Source organism: Megascapheus bottae, chromosome 8 (genome assembly GCF_031878675.1).
Source record: "Megascapheus bottae isolate mThoBot1 chromosome 8, mThoBot2.hap1, whole genome shotgun sequence".
NCBI lineage: Eukaryota > Metazoa > Chordata > Mammalia > Rodentia > Geomyidae > Megascapheus > Megascapheus bottae.
In genome coordinates, this window is record NC_143516.1 from 4,753,129 (window position 1) to 4,769,053 (window position 15,925).

A 15,925-nucleotide genomic window follows, 5' to 3' on the forward strand; every position below is an offset into this window, starting at 1 on the left:
ATTCATCTTGAAGGATCAAAATCTTATTCTAAAGGTCATTACTTATAGGTACCAACTGGCTTTCAACTTCATTGATCACGAGCACTTTCAGTGTTCTGCTGGCTCTGGAAGCTGATCACGTGCTACCCTCCCAAGCTTCTGAAGATAAAACATGCACGGGTCTCCCTCCCTTTAGAACGTGCCCGTGGTGAGACCCACACATCAGTCAAATGACAGCTCCACTGATGTGGATCTTGAAGAGTTAATGTGACAGGCAGTTCTTGTTGCTCCATCGGAATGCACGTTCACTGGCTCAGAGGTTGCCAGTGGCATGCTTTCCCTGAATGCTTAAATTCCAGCTTGGGGGACAGGATGGAAGGGGCCAGAGGATTCACAAACTTGTTGGGAATCTATAAACTCAGTTCTGAAAGGGTCCTGGAATTTCAAATAACAGTCATTATCAGTAGGCCTGGAATCCCTTGGATTAACAGAGGGCTTAGCACCACCTCACATTTCTATAGAATCTTACTGATTATAAATCATTTCGACCCATGAGAAAGCCGGTGCCTGTGTTTGCTAGACAGCAAACAATAGCCATGATAAATATTTACTATCTTGTTATTGTGTCTCATTCACTGAAGAAATGCCTAAACCACTGGGCAATTTAAAAAAAAAAGTCTCTGTCTGCAGGGCTCTCTGACTTCAAATGTTTGTCTTTTAAAGAGTAAGCTGTATCTAATCTTTTTAAATACAAATATCTTCTATATTCTTTTCATGAGCTAGAATATGCTAGCTCTTTCACATGTTGCCCATGTGTAAAATTTCACTCATCCTGAAACTAAATGTACTCAGGCATCCCATAACAGCATGGGCACATCTAGAATGTGTGTCATCAGGTGGAAACAAGGGCTTATCCAAGCCCAGGAGGTGTGGCCTACTGCATACCTGGGGGTGTGGCCTACTGATTCTAGGGCTGCAACCTATTGTATACCTGGGGGTGTGGCCTGGAGGAGGCACAAAGACCTGGGTTTGATTCCTCCGTACCCCATACATAGAAAAAAAAAACAGAAGTGATGCTGTGGCTCAAGTGGTAGAGCTTTAGCTTTGAGAGAACCCAAGGACAGTGCTCAGGCTCTCCGTTCAGGCCCCAGGACTGGCAAAACAACAAAAGAAAACATTTAAATAGCCTCTTCACTGAAAAAAAAAAAAGGCCCAAGCATGCTTAGTCTCCATCTGGGCATGGTCAGTACTGAGTACCAAGGCAGGCTGTCCCTGTGGGAGGCCTCTCTGTGCAGCACTCAGGGCTGTCACCTCCTGTGACAGCTTCCCCTTTTCCTGTTCTCCAGAGGGCCGCCTGAGGCCCCAAAGGAGGTCTTGAGTTTTCAGAAACTCATCCATAGTGATTTTCTGGGTGTGTTTCTTCTCCTGCATCATAGATTTGCTTGTAAACACATGGCACATCCTGACCTTGGCTCTATGATAATAAGAACCCGGTTGACGAGGGAGGAAGGTGAATTTCTAACTTTTTAAGTTGCTTGTTTTGATCCACAAATACTCCTGGTCTACTTTCACTGAACTCTCTAGAGCCTTCACGTTTCTTTGTCCCCTGCAGTTTCCGTATCTCTCCTTCAACCGCACATGCCTGGCTTAGGAGCCTCTTGGCAGCGCAGAAGTGAGGCCGTCCGCTGAGCTGGTGTTGGCTGAGGGACTGATGGATGGGGACCCGAATGGCGGGAAGATGGCCTCAGCGTCCAGAGCAATCTTTCTCTTCGTGGAAAGAGATTTGATTGAGGCTTTTTGACCAGTCTGAATGTTTTTACGCCTCCTCTCAGGCACATGTGGCCAGCTGCGTCTAGCACTGCGATTGCATGACCACTTGGCACCAGTCTCCCCTGTTTGAAAATGGGGGTGTGTGCCCGAGGCTCAGGGCTTGGCACAGCAGTGAGGTCGTGTTCCCTTGTTCACTGTAGAATAAGAGAAGAGTCACCCCAGGAAGTACTGACTTTATCCTGACATCGATTATCAGAATGTGTCTTTAGGCTTCCTGGGGGGGGTTTTAATGAGAAGAGGTTTGAACTACAACCTACTAAGTATTCTTTGTCTATTCTTTTGCAAAACAGGGATAAACTGACCCAGTTAATTTTTTTTTCTGTAGGAGCTGTGTCATCCAGGGCTCCAACACAGATAGGGCCACAGGGTGACTTCATGCACACACACGCACACATGCACACACGCACACACACTATACCTGAATACATGAGCATACATCTATGGATGGACATATCCCTACACATGAACACACACAGATATGAAGAGATTTGTTGCAAGGAATTGCAACAATAACCAAATTGCTGTACTGCCAGGCAGTATGTCCTAAGTGCAGGCAGCAGCCACCCCCCTCCCCCAGGGAGGACAGGCTGAGCTCATGAGCTCAGATGGGCGCTACAGTCCACAGAGGCACTCCTCCTCCTCCCCCTCCCCCTCCTCCTCTCCTCCTCCTCCCCCTCCTCCTCTCCTCCTCCTCCCCCTCCCCTTCCTCCTCTCCCTCCCCTCCTCCTCCTCCCCCTCCACCTCTTCCCCCCTCCTCCTCATCCTCCTCCTTCTTCCCAGCAGCAGCCCCCATGCTTCTCCCAGGCCCCTTATCTCCTCAGGCCAGGCCCTCCCAGGGCAGTGTCTCCACACCCACTGCCCACTGAGTGTGGACAGCGTGTCTGCAGAATGTCCGTAGGGCAGCACCCACACCTGACGGGTTCCAGACAGGAGCACTGTGTGCCTCATTCCTGAGCACTCCTCCGCTGTGCTGCAGCCCTGGGGTCCGTAGTGTGAACGTGGGGAAATGAAGCCCTAAGCATTTGTGGAAGACAAGTTCAGAAGGCTGAGACTCAACAACCAAAGCCCCTTCCAGATCAACTGCACCTGCTGGCAGCTGTCCACCGTGTGAGGCAGGCTCGCCACACTGGGCGGTGCAGGAACTCCACCCCACCACAGAAATCCAAACGCTACGTCTGGAATCAAGCAGGCCCATTGATGCGCGGCTCGGCTCAGGGCTGCCCTGGGCCGCGCCCCCTCGGCTCCTCGGCTCCTCGGCCCTGACCGTCCCACCTCGGCGAGGCTTCAAGTTTCAGGTGCTCTTCGTCCTCTGTTCTTCCTTTATGGTCTGCTCTTGGCAGGGCCGGCGAGAAGGAGTCGGGAAAGACCTAGTTATTCTGACAAACTGATCCACCTCCAGGGTGCTCGGCCACCATGACACTGATTCTGTAGCTCATCCTGGCTAATAAGGTGTGAGGCATGTTTCCTGTCACCGGGAGACCAGGCTGCTTCCCTCGAAAGTCCCCGTGCATTCTCCACGACTGAGCCTCACCAGCCCGGCTTCTCCACACACCCGGCTTCTCCACACAGCCCGGCTTCTCCACACACCCGGCTTCTCCACACACCCGGCTTCTCCACACACCCGGCTTCTCCACACACCAGGCTTCTCCACACAGCCCGGCTTCTCCACACAGCCCGGCTTCTCCACACACCCGGCTTCTCCACACACCCGGCTTCTCCACACACCAGGCTTCTCCACACACCCGGCTTCTCCACACACCCGGCTTCTCCACACACCCGGCTTCTCCACACACCCGGCTTCTCCACACACCAGGCTTCTCCACACACCCGGCTTCTCCACACAGCACGGCTTCTCCACACACCCGGCTTCTCCACACACCCGGCTTCTCCACACAGCACGGCTTCTCCACACACCCGGCTTCTCCACACACCCGGCTTCTCCACACAGCCCGGCTTCTCCACACAGCACGGCTTCTCCACACACCCGGCTTCTCCACACAGCACGGCTTCTCCACACACCCGGCTTCTCCACACAGCACGGCTTCTCCACACACCCGGCTTCTCCACACAGCACGGCTTCTCCACACACCCGGCTTCTCCACACACCCGGCTTCTCCACACAGCACGGCTTCTCCACACACCCGGCTTCTCCACACAGCACGGCTTCTCCACACACCCGGCTTCTCCACACAGCACGGCTTCTCCACACACCCGGCTTCTCCACACAGCACGGCTTCTCCACACACCTGGCTTCTCCACACAGCACGGCTTCTCCACACAGCACGGCTTCTCCACACAGCACGGCTTCTCCACACACCCGGCTTCTCCACACAGCACGGCTTCTCCACACAGCCCGGCTTCTCCACACAGCACGGCTTCTCCACACAGCACGGCTTCTCCACACAGCACGGCTTCTCCACACAGCCCGGCTTCTCCACACACCCGGCTTCTCCACTCAGCACGGCTTCTCCACTCAGCACGGCTTCTCCACACACCCGGCTTCTCCACACACCCGGCTTCTCCACACAGCACGGCTTCTCCACACAGCCCGGCTTCTCCACACACCCGGCTTCTCCACACAGCACGGCTTCTCCACACACCCGGCTTCTCCACACACCCGGCTTCTCCACACAGCACGGCTTCTCCACACAGCACGGCTTCTCCACTCAGCACGGCTTCTCCACACACCCGGCTTCTCCACACAGCACGGCTTCTCCACACACCCGGCTTCTCCACACACCCCGGCTTCTCCACACACCCCGGCTTCTCCACACACCCGGCTTCTCCACACACCCGGCTTCTCCACACAGCACGGCTTCTCCACACACCCGGCTTCTCCACACACCCGGCTTCTCCACACAGCACGGCTTCTCCACACACCCGGCTTCTCCACACACCCGGCTTCTCCACACAGCCCGGCTTCTCCACACACCCGGCTTCTCTACACACCCGGCTTTTCCACACAGCCCGGCTTCTCCACACACCTGGCTTCTCCACACAGCACGGCTTCTCCACACAGCACGGCTTCTCCACACACCCGGCTTCTCCACACAGCCCGGCTTCTCCACACAGCACGGCTTCTCCACACAGCCCGGCTTCTCCACACAGCCCGGCTTCTCCACACACCCGGCTTCTCCACTCAGCACGGCTTCTCCACACAGCACGGCTTCTCCACACACCCGGCTTCTCCACACAGCACGGCTTCTCCACACACCCGGCTTCTCCACACACCCGGCTTCTCCACACAGCACGGCTTCTCCACACAGCCCGGCTTCTCACAGAGCCCAACTTCTCATGGAGCATATAAGAACCCAGTTAGTGGCTGAGGCAAACAGAAAGATTAGCAGAGATATTTTGAAAAGAAAGAGAAAACCTGGACAGGAAATGCTAGGGCCCAATTTGCCGTTCAGTTGCTATTGAGAGCAAATAAACTCTTAGAGACTAAACCATGGTTGACCTGGCCATCGGCGTAGGGAAGTCCTAGCATGCCCCTTCCCCCATTAACATAACCCTTCCGATAAAGTTGACATCCCACATTTGAGCTAAGTCTCTGCTATAAGAAGTGAGAGTATAACATAGGTTAGACATCTCCTTCTCCAAACCCAAAATGCCTGTTTTTTTTTTTTAAACTCAGCCTGTGTGCCGTCCCTGAGCTCTTCAGCCCAAGGCCACCACTCTACCCTTGAGCCAAGCCCCTCTTCCTGTTTTCTAGGAGTTAATTGAAGATAAGAGTTTCAGGTTCTTTTGTGACCTGGCTGGCTTTGAATCTTGATCCTCAGATCTCACCTCCTGAGTAGCTAGGATGACGGGCGTGAGCCACCATGCCCGGCATTCAAAATGCCTTTTGAGTAGTATACCCATGATGCCAAGTGGAGCTTCCTCAGCTGACCTCGTGTGAGAGGTCACAGCAAAGGGCAGGTACACTCAGGTTTTTGTAAGAAGTCACTCACAGACTGTGAAGAAAAGATCTGTAGCAAGTGAATTCCGTCTTTTAACTTGGCTCCATCCCCAAGAGATTTCATTAGGTATGTACATATTTTCCATCATCTGAAAAAAAAATCAAAAGTTGGAAACATATCTTGTCCCCAGCATTTCAAATAAGAGCTGTTCAACCTGAAGTCTAAAGTGACAGCTGCAACCTTGTAGTGGTTTATGTCAGGGAAAGAGGCCATTGTGCTAGAAAATGATTTTCTTTCATGGTGTTGTGGCTTGCGTGGTTATGTCCTGACATTAAAGTAATTTTAGGTGACTGTTGGAAAGAAGATGGATCTAGGAAAAGAAAGAAGTCTGTTCACATGGTGAAGACGTAAGGGATAACATGTTGGGTAGGCCATTTTCAGAAATCTAGGAGGAAAAGCAAGAATCTTTGGCATAAAGTTGGAGTTATCTGTATACTTTTGTTTTGCTTTAGGGATTCAGTTAAGTTAGTCTTTTCCTCTCTTTTATTATAAGGCTACCTTAATTGTGCAAATGGGTTCCATGTTTCATTATGATATTTCTATAGATGTGGGCAATGTATTTGGATCAACTTCACCCTCTATGATGTACTTTTTTTTTGTTTTTGTTTTGTTTTTTTGCCAGTCCTGGGGCTGGAACTCAGGGCCTGAGCACTGTCCTTGGACTTTCTCAAGGCTAGAGCTCTACCACTTGAGCCTCAGCACCACTTCTGGCCTTTTGTCTATGAATGTGGCACCAAGGAATGGAACCCAGGTCTTTGTGCATGCTAGGCAAGCACTCTACCACTAGGCCAAACTCCCGGCCCCTCTATGATGTACTCTTTCTTTTTTTTTTTTTTTTGCCAGTCCTGGGCTTGAGCTCAGGGCCTGAGCACTGTCCTTGGACTTTCTCAAGGCTAGAGCTCTACCACTTGAGCCTCAGCACCACTTCCAGCTTTTTTCTATGTATGTGGTACCGAGGAATCGAACCTGGGTCTTCGTGCATGCTAGGCAAGCACTCTACCACTAGGCCAAACTCCCGGCCCTATGATGTACTCTTAATCCACCTCTTCTACCTACCTACCCCTTCAGAGAGCCTTAATGAATTTCACTGTGCTACCTTGATGCACACATCAATACACATACACACACATACAGACACACATACGTATAATGTACTTGAATCATATCCAGCCCAGCACTTCTTTTTTTTCCTATCTGTTCCTCTTTTACACTTCTGTCTATTAATATCCTCATTACTATCATTTTAGGTCTTGATTCCCATGAATGAAGTCATGCTATGTTTGAGCTTTGAGCTCCACATTTTCCTGCAAACGTCATAACTTTATTCTTCCTTTTAACAGACCATTGTGTGCATATTCCACATTTTCTTTATCCATTCATTGTCTGTTGGGCCCAAGGTTATGCGGCAGTTCTATTTTTTGGTGTCTGAGGAACCACGGTACTGATTTTCTCAGTCCCTCAGACAGTCCCACCAACAGTGTGTGGGCTTCCTCTCCTCCCCTCCTCACTCTCACTAGCAGCTATTTTTCCTGGTTTCTTTGAGGATTGTCCTTCTGAGTGGACAAGAAGTGTCAGTGGCATATTTATTTTGGTTTTTAACAGTCTACAGTGTTGAATTCTTTCTTCATTTATTTTTTAGCAGTTTGCATTCATTTAAGAACTGTCTATCCAATTTGCTTTCCCATTTAGCCCGTTTGTTAACTGGATTATTTCATCACTTGGTGTTCTGTTCTCTTGAGCTCCTTATATATTCATTTTTAAAGATTTTTATTACAGATATGTCCAAGCATACTTATAACATGTCTCAATCAAACCTAGCCCTCTTGTTACTCTCCTTCACTCTTCCCCCTCCTAAAACAACTTCTATCCGTTTTATTGTTCTGTTTTCCTATGCGCAAATGAAGGGCCATCACATTCACCCTCCTTCACCTTCTCTGCTCACCTTCATCCTAACACCCGCCCCGATCCCATTTTCCTTTCCCGTCATTCTTTGTATGTGCGCCTGTGTGCTCACTGTGCCATCGTGTTTCGCCATGGTGCTTCAGGTGACAAAACACATTTTGTCTCAATCAGAGTAACCCTCTCCCTCTCTTTCCCCATCTCTAGTCCTCTGCTCGCTGGCACTTTTATTGATATTCCTTTTTTTTTTTCCTTTGGGTTGGTCATGGGGCTTGAACTCTTGGCCTAGGTGCTGTCCCTGAGCTCTTCAGCTCAAGTCTGGAGCTCTGCCACTTGAACCACAGCCCCACTTCCGGATTTTTGGTGGCTCACTGGAGATGAGAGACTCGCAGACTTTTGTGCCTGGGCTGGCCTTGGCGTGGTCAAGCGCAGCTGTCCTCACTGCTCTCTGTGTTCCTTGCAGTTTGTCTTCTGCCGGGACTGCAAGGACGTGTACCATGACGGTGACTGCAGCGCGCTGTTTGAAGCCTTGGGAGGCGCTTCACAGGTCAGTGTCCTTCCTCCTCCCCCTCCCCCCTTCCCTTGCCCTCCCAACCTCCCTCCCCCCCCCCTGCCGTGAGCCCAGCTACAGAGCAGGATGGCATCCTCTGGAGGTGTACACTTCCCTGCAGCCATTTGGAGGTGCCTGTGACACTCGTGCTGAGACTCTCCCCGAACTCAAATTCCAGGAGTCTCACAGTTAGTCTAGCCACTCACTGCCATATGCTGGGCAGACAAAGCAAGTGACATGTATCCCCCATTAACCAGCAAAAAACCGGAAGTGAAGGCGTGGCTCAAGTGGTAGTGTAGCCGTCATAGCAAAAGAGCCAAGCAGGAGCATGAGACCCTGAGTTCAAACCCCAATACAAGAAGAGAGAGAGACAGAGAGGGAGGGAGGGAGGGAAGGAGGGAGGGAGGGAGGGAGGGAGGCAGGCAGGCAGGCAGGCAGGCAGGCAGAGAAAAAGGAGGTTGATCCCTAGCAGCCATGAGAAGAGAGCAATCCAGTAACCCTTCAGCCACTTTGGTGGGTTCACATTTTAGCCTTGGTTAGATAAGGAGAACCAGGGACAGGAAGTGAGAAAGAAATGTATAGTTAAAATGTCCCTGAGCCACCAGTGTGACCTGGGAGACCATTAGCTCAGTCTTTGTCCCTGGACGAGTTCCAGGAAAGTGGTTGTCTCTTGCCGGCACAGAGCAGAAGCAGGTTGCCTGGTGGTGTCTCCTGAACTTTTGACTGTTCTCTTTAAGATGCCAGGAAAATGGCGCTGCTCGGGTGAGGGGCCAGTTTGCCTGAGGTGACACCCGTTCTTCTTGGGGCCCACAATGGTTGTAAAGTGACTGCGGCAGGGAAGAGCTCAGCTCAAAGAGCCCAGATGCCACTGGGGAGGGTGTTTGCAGGCCCAGCAAAGCCATGGTTTAGGTTTAGGTTCCACATTGCCGCCTACCCCAGGGGCACAGGGCCAGGAGAGGCCTTGAGCCCGAGCAGGGAAGCTTTGGAGGGAGATGAGATGGCCCACCAATTCCAGATCACACAACTCAACACAAGCCCGACTGCTATTGCGTTTTCCAATGCATTTGTGGAGACTCACTGGTGAAAGCTACCCATGCATGACATGCCTTGGCCGCCTTTCTTCCTTTCCTCCTTTCTTCCTCCCTCCCTCCCTCCCTCCCTCCCTCCCTCCCTCCCTCCCTCCCTCCCTCCCTTACTTCCTTCTTTCCTTCCTTCCTTCCTTCCTTCCTTCCTTCCGATGCTTGTGGGGCTCGACCTCTGGCCTGGGTGCTGTCCTTGAGCTCTTCACCTCAAGGTTACCATGCCCCTTGAGCCGCAGCTCCACTTCCGGTCTTCTAGTGGTGAATTGGAGTAAGTCTCATGTTCTTTAGTGCCCAGGCTGGCTTTGAACCGAGTTCCTCAGATCTCAGCCTCCTGAGTAGCTAGGATTACAGGCATGAACCCCAGGGCCTGGCATGACCCTCGATTTCTATGGAATTGCATCCTTACATCAAAACCACACTGAATACACCCAATACAGGCGTGGAATTCTAACAAAATACCCTAGTTAGCCCACTGCACACTTTCTGTTTATTGCAATTTGCTTGCAGGGGTTTTGTTCCCGTCTGGTCACTTGCTGTTCATCAGGCTCTTCCCTTCTTAGCACTTTCCATTTGTGAATATTTTGCATTCTCCAGCCAGGCAAGACCCTGTCTCCAGGGGCGCAAAAGCTTTCCCAGCAGCCAGGCTGCATGGCCCAAAACTTAACCCATCTTTTTATTAATGCAAGAATTTTTACCCCCCCCCCAAAAAAAGAGAAATCAAGCTCAAAAGCTGGATTTCAAGTGGTTTTCAAATATTGAACAAGCTTTATGTCAAAATTGCTGAGAGCCTGGGAAATGGTTCTCAGGAGATCTATCCACTGCAGCCAATAACAGCTCAGGCTCTGTGCTGCTTCTTCCCTCCCCTGCCTGTCCCCCCACCCCCAGCCCCATCTCCAACTGATCCCCTTTTCCACCATCCCCACCCCTGGGGTTTGCATCAGGGGCTAAGCCTGCCCCAAGGACGAGGGGCCCACTGCACCTCTGGAGCACCAAGCATTTGGGGTGTCTCCCCATGCACCCCTACACCTGTCTTGAATCCTCAACTCTGTGCCCAGCCTGAGTAGAGGTGGACACGGCTGGAGAGGAGGTGAGAGATCTCCACTAAAGCACTGCCCTGCACATGCCTGCCTTGGTCAGGACCCCCAGCCTCTGCAGTGCATTTCCAAAGCCTACGCCTGTACAGAAAGCCTTGAAGGTTTGCTCAGGAGGAGAAATGGCCGGAGGCAGGTCATCAAAAGAATCCGTTTGATTTCCTGCACTTGCAGGCAAGTCGCCTTTCCCTCCCGGCCACATGGGCCGGCGAGATCCGCCAAGCTATAAATAATGAAATGAGAATGTGTGCCAAGCTTTTGTAAGTGGCAAAGTGCTACAAAATGGAAAGGCTGAGGGTCTGCAGGGTTCTCAAGGCTGAATGCTAAAAATGTCAGGCTCTGACAGGAGAAAACAAAAGATAAGATGGAAAAGCAACTAGAAGCACCCATGTGACACACACAGATCCCACACAGGCTTAGCTGCAATGCACGGAGGGTCCCAACACACATACATATCCCATGCGTGAACACACATGCACGCGCATGCACAGACATGGAGAAGACAGGGAAGGGACAAAGGAGATAACCTCTCTACAGCAACCCACTATCCCGGAACATAGATGTTATATTTGCATACACCACACACATGTGGTGTACATGCTACATGCAGCATACATGCCACACACTGCATGTGCCCGCCACACGTGCATCCACACACCCCAGGCCTGCTATACCACCTGCCACACACATCCCCACTGTACATTACACACGCCCATGTCACCTGCCCCGTATGGGCTGTATTCCTGTGTGTCATATGCATGCACACAAGACTCACCTCACACACACACCATGCATATGAGAATTCATGTTACACAGAGCCACACCGACACACCCACCACATGCCACACACTGCACCCCAGGACCCCTTTCTGGTGCCCAAGGAAGAAATCGGGATGGACCAACCACCCAGGGAGACACCAGCCCAGGGAGACACCAGCCCAGGGAGACACCAGCCCAGGGAGACACCTGGCTCCTGGGCCGGGCAGTGGGTGCTGGGGGCAGCAATGGCCACCAGATGGCGCCAAACCCCTGAGGGAAAATCTGTGCTCGGCAGGGATCAGGATGGAACACCCTTATTGGATGATTGCACAACTATTAAGATAGCACACTGTGTCCTTATCGCATGTCACAGACAGAGTTTTAAGAATGAAGAGGAAAGTGAATGTCCCTCTGTGGCTGGCAGGTTTGTACTTGTGACCCAGAGGACCTGGTCACAGAGTGCCACAGGGAGTCACAGCACTGTGACCCCAGGAGACAGGAGCACAGACTGGCAAAGCCCCGGGCCGGGTCCTGACGACCCCCAAGCCCTGCCTTCTCGGGGCGTGGGAGCAGCTGGGGCGTCTGCTCTGTGGAAGCCTCCTAGCCAGCTGGTGGCAGGTGATGGCGTCCTTCGCCTGGCCTCCAGCAGGGGACGCCACTCACAAGCAGAAGCCGGGCACTGCAGCCAGGAAAGCGTGCTGCGGACAGCGGTGTCAGTAGCACAGGCTTTGTTGGCACCCCTCACCCACCCACCCATACTTGAGGGTGCCTGGCCCTGGCCGAAGAGGGCGGATGGGTGTGAGAGAGGAGGCCTCGGGATGTGAGGCTTGGACCGGTTGCTTTGCACATGGAAGCAGCCCCTACCACTAAATTAGCTGTGCGGGGGGGGGGGGGGGGGACCCTTCCGGGCCCACAAGGCTCCAGACATCAAAGCATCAGAAGGAGGAGGCACTCTTGTCCCATGCGGCATCCCAGCAGGGGACCCTGGAACCCTGGCCCAGACTCCCTGCCTGCCTCCTCCCCAGAATTGGAGCTCCTGCCCACCCTGGCCCAGTCCACTCTGACCTGCCCTGGCTCTTCTCCGGCTCTGGAGGCCCAGGATGGCCCCTCCCTCCTTTGGCAGTAGCTCGCCGCCAAGTGCAGAAGCGCCAGCTGTCAGCCCCAACACCAGGGCCTGCAGCGACGGCTGAGTCAGCCAGGCCCGCCAGCACTGATGAGGACCTGCCAAAGCTGAGCAATCTGTGGGTGGGTGAGTGGGGAGGTGAGGGTGTGTTCACACACCAGTACAGGGAGAACCGAAGCTGCGTCTCACACATTCAAACACACAAACCTGTAAGCAAGGGGTGGGGGAGAAATGTTCACAGCATATACTTGAGTATATGTATATATACAGATACATTCATATGTTTACATTGTGCATATCCGTAGTACCGCTCCTGGGGCTTGAACTCAGGGCTTAGGTGAGATCCCTGAGCCTTTGTGCTCAAGGCCAGTGCTCAACCTTGAGCCACAATTACACTTCCACCTTTTTGGTGGTCAATTGGTAATAAGAGCTTCACCCACTTTCCTGACCCACTTGGCTTTAAACTTCAAGCCTCAGATCTCAGCCTCCTAGATCACAGGCAAAAGCATCTAGTGCTTTGCTTTATAGTATATATATATATATATATATATAGGACTTATTATATATATAATTATATATAATTAGGCTATAAATATATTACATGGATATGGTACAGGTGGCATTGTTTAAAGATTGGAGAGAGGCATAAAAATAGTAGACAGTGGCTATAACTGTTGAGAAACTACAAGTGATTGTCATCTCTTTCAATGTTTCTATTTCTTAAAATGTTCTTAATGAGCTGGGCACCAGTGGCTTCCACTTATAACCCTAGCTACTCAGAAGACTGAGATCTGAGGACTGCAGTTCAAAGCCAGCCCAGGCAGAAAGACTTATCTCCAACAAACTACTCAGAAAAAGCCAGAAGTGGCACTGTGGCTCAAGTGGTAGAGCACAAGCTTTGAGCACCAAGAGAAGAGGCTCAGGGACAGCGCTGAGGCCCTGAGTGCCAGCCCCAGGACCGGGGGAAATGTCCTCAATGAGGACACGTAGTTTAAAGTGAGAAATATAATACTTGTATGTCACCAAAAGTCTGGGAGTAGAGTTGTAGGTCAAGTGGTAGAGTAGCAGCCTTGAGCAAAAGAGCTCAACACACACACACACACATGCACACACATACACGCACATATACACACATATACACATACACACATATACACACATACAAACATACACACACATACAGACACACATACACACATGCACACACACATATACACACATGCGCGCACACACACATACACACACATGAGCAGGCACACACAAGCACACGTACCTAGGCATTCAGCTCCTTGCCACCGATAACCACTAGCTAGATATTCTTGATTAGTCGTGTAAAAACAACAGAGGACTGATTGCACGCTGAAAGGCCCCGCCACGTTTTCCTAGCCTGTAAGCACATGCCAAGCGCCAGGAGCAGCGGGTCTCACATGCGTCACGAGCTGTCCCACGCCTGTCCCAGCTGTCTAGTACTTGCCAGACCGGTTGGTACCCAAGCTTCTCGCCTGAAGCACATCCACCTTTGCACATGGTGGGGCAAGCAGTTCCAGGAGCCTCAACTTCAACCCCAATTCTGATGACAGGAAAGTTGACACTGACTCCTTCTGCCCCGGGATCCAGGTCTACAGGGTGAATGAGCGGGCCGCTGAGCAAGCTCGGTGGGAAGAAGCCTCGAAGGAGACCATCAAGAAAACCACCAAGCCGTGTCCCCGCTGCGGCGTGCCTGTTGAGAAAAATGGTGAGTTCGGGGTCCACGCAGAGTGCGTGCGCCAGGCTATCCTAGATTGTCCTTCAGGGGGTGCTGGCTGAGGGAGGGGGCAGTCAGGGATGCCAGAAGGGGTCACAACTCCAAGGATGAGTGCAGACCATCCTCAGAAACTGTCCAGTAGTTTGAATCTCAGCTCTTCCACATCAAGTCAGGGCCTCCTGAGAACCAGCAACTCAAAACGAACCCCATTTCTTTAAAAAGAAAAAAGCCCATCCTTGTCTGTGAAGCAGGTGGAATAGCCAGACCCTGGGGAAGATGTCATTGTGTCAAAGGTCAGCCCACAGCTGGCTGAGAGAAAGGCCTTGTTCACTGCCACAGGCATTTATGAGTAGTATTACCCAATTCTCCTCCAGCCCCATCAGGTCCAAAGAGCTGCTCAGCACATCTTTCCCACAGCTTCCTCCACGCTTTATTGGGGGTAAGAGTCCTGTGGACTTTTCCTGTCCAGGCTAGCTTTGAACCATGATCTTCAGATCTCAGCCTCTTGAGTAGCTGGGATTATAGGCGTGAGCCACCAATGTTGAGCAAGGTTTCTGCATTTTAGTTCATGGTTCAGTGGTTCTGTATATTAGAGACACATGATTTCTTTAAGTATCTGATTTCCTCATATTTTTACATCCTAAGATATGACTGTGATGTTGATGATGGCATTGAACTGAGAATTAAAAACAAAAACAAAAACATTGTAGCTGGGCACAGCGGCTCACACCTGTAATCCTAGCTACTCAGGAGGCTGAGATCTGAGGATTGAGGTTCAAAACCAGCCCGGGCACAGAAGGACCTGAGACTCTTATCTCCAATTAACCTCTAGAAAAGGGAAAGTAGTGCTTAGGAAGCCCCAGGACCCACAAAAAAATGTAAATTTTCTCCTTTATCTTCCCTATACATACAATTATCTATGATCTCTCAAACAAACAAAACATATTAAACAAGCAGATTTCAGTGTATGATGTCCTATCCTAATATATAGCTACATATCTGTATTTCCACTTGGTGAGTGTTCCTAAGCCAAGAATAAAAATGAAACCATAATGAAGCAATTACTTGGAAATTTGGCAAGAAAAACAAATTGAGCTAACAAGATAATTGCTACACTTGAGTAACGGATCACGTTCCAAAACGTACACAGGGCTCAGTGAAGAAGCCGCCTGGCTGGCCTGTCCAGGAGACGGTCACGCAGAGCGCTGTCTGTGCCTTCCCAGAATGGGGCTTGGTCCACTCTACCGTGCCTGAGCCCAGGCAGCCCAGGTGACCAAGCCCCCCAATAAGGGGATTGTCAGCTCCTGTGGAGGAGGCAGGCCTACAGACAGAACAAAATCAGCCATCACCAGACCCTGGAGAATCCCCAGACTCTGCCACTTTCTTCCTCCTTGGGGAAATTCTCCCGCGGGGTCCACCTGTGACCTCGGAGCTTATTGGAAGACAAAGGACTGCCTAGCCTTAAATAACGTCATGAATGACAACGCCCAAGAATTCGTCTCTAAACCCCACTCCGATCTGCAAACAGGATTTCGATGAAGGGGACTGGACCTCAGTTTCCCCAGTCTCTGGTGCTGTTGCCCCACCTCAGTCTCTCTCTGCCCCAGGAGCTTGAGATTGCTCGCTTAGACCGTACTTTCTAGAAGAGCTTTGTGGTCAGTGTCCCCGGCCTGCCCACCCCTGTGCTTTGTCTCTGCAGGAGGATGCATGCACATGCAGTGCCCACAGCCCCAGTGCAAGATGGAGTGGTGCTGGAACTGTGGCTGCGAGTGGAACCGCGTCTGCATGGGTGATCACTGGTTCGATGTGTAGCAGGCACGGCAGGCAGCGGCCGCCGCCCCCACCCTGTGGGGCGCTGGCACAGCATCCGTTTCTTCTTCCAAACACAGATACACACACACGCACACGC

The 15,925-nt window shown here is 51.6% G+C and overlaps 1 protein-coding gene across 1 annotated transcript in view; it reads left to right on the plus strand.

Annotated features, from left to right (window-relative positions):
• Positions 1-15,925, plus strand: part of Prkn (parkin RBR E3 ubiquitin protein ligase) — a 912,456-nt gene extending 896,531 nt beyond the window's left edge. The window contains 3 exon segments of the mRNA XM_090337856.1: positions 8,100-8,214; positions 13,890-14,007; positions 15,716-15,925. Coding sequence (XP_090193982.1) covers positions 8,100-8,214; positions 13,890-14,007; positions 15,716-15,828 — 346 coding nt within the window. The 3' untranslated portion in view covers positions 15,829-15,925.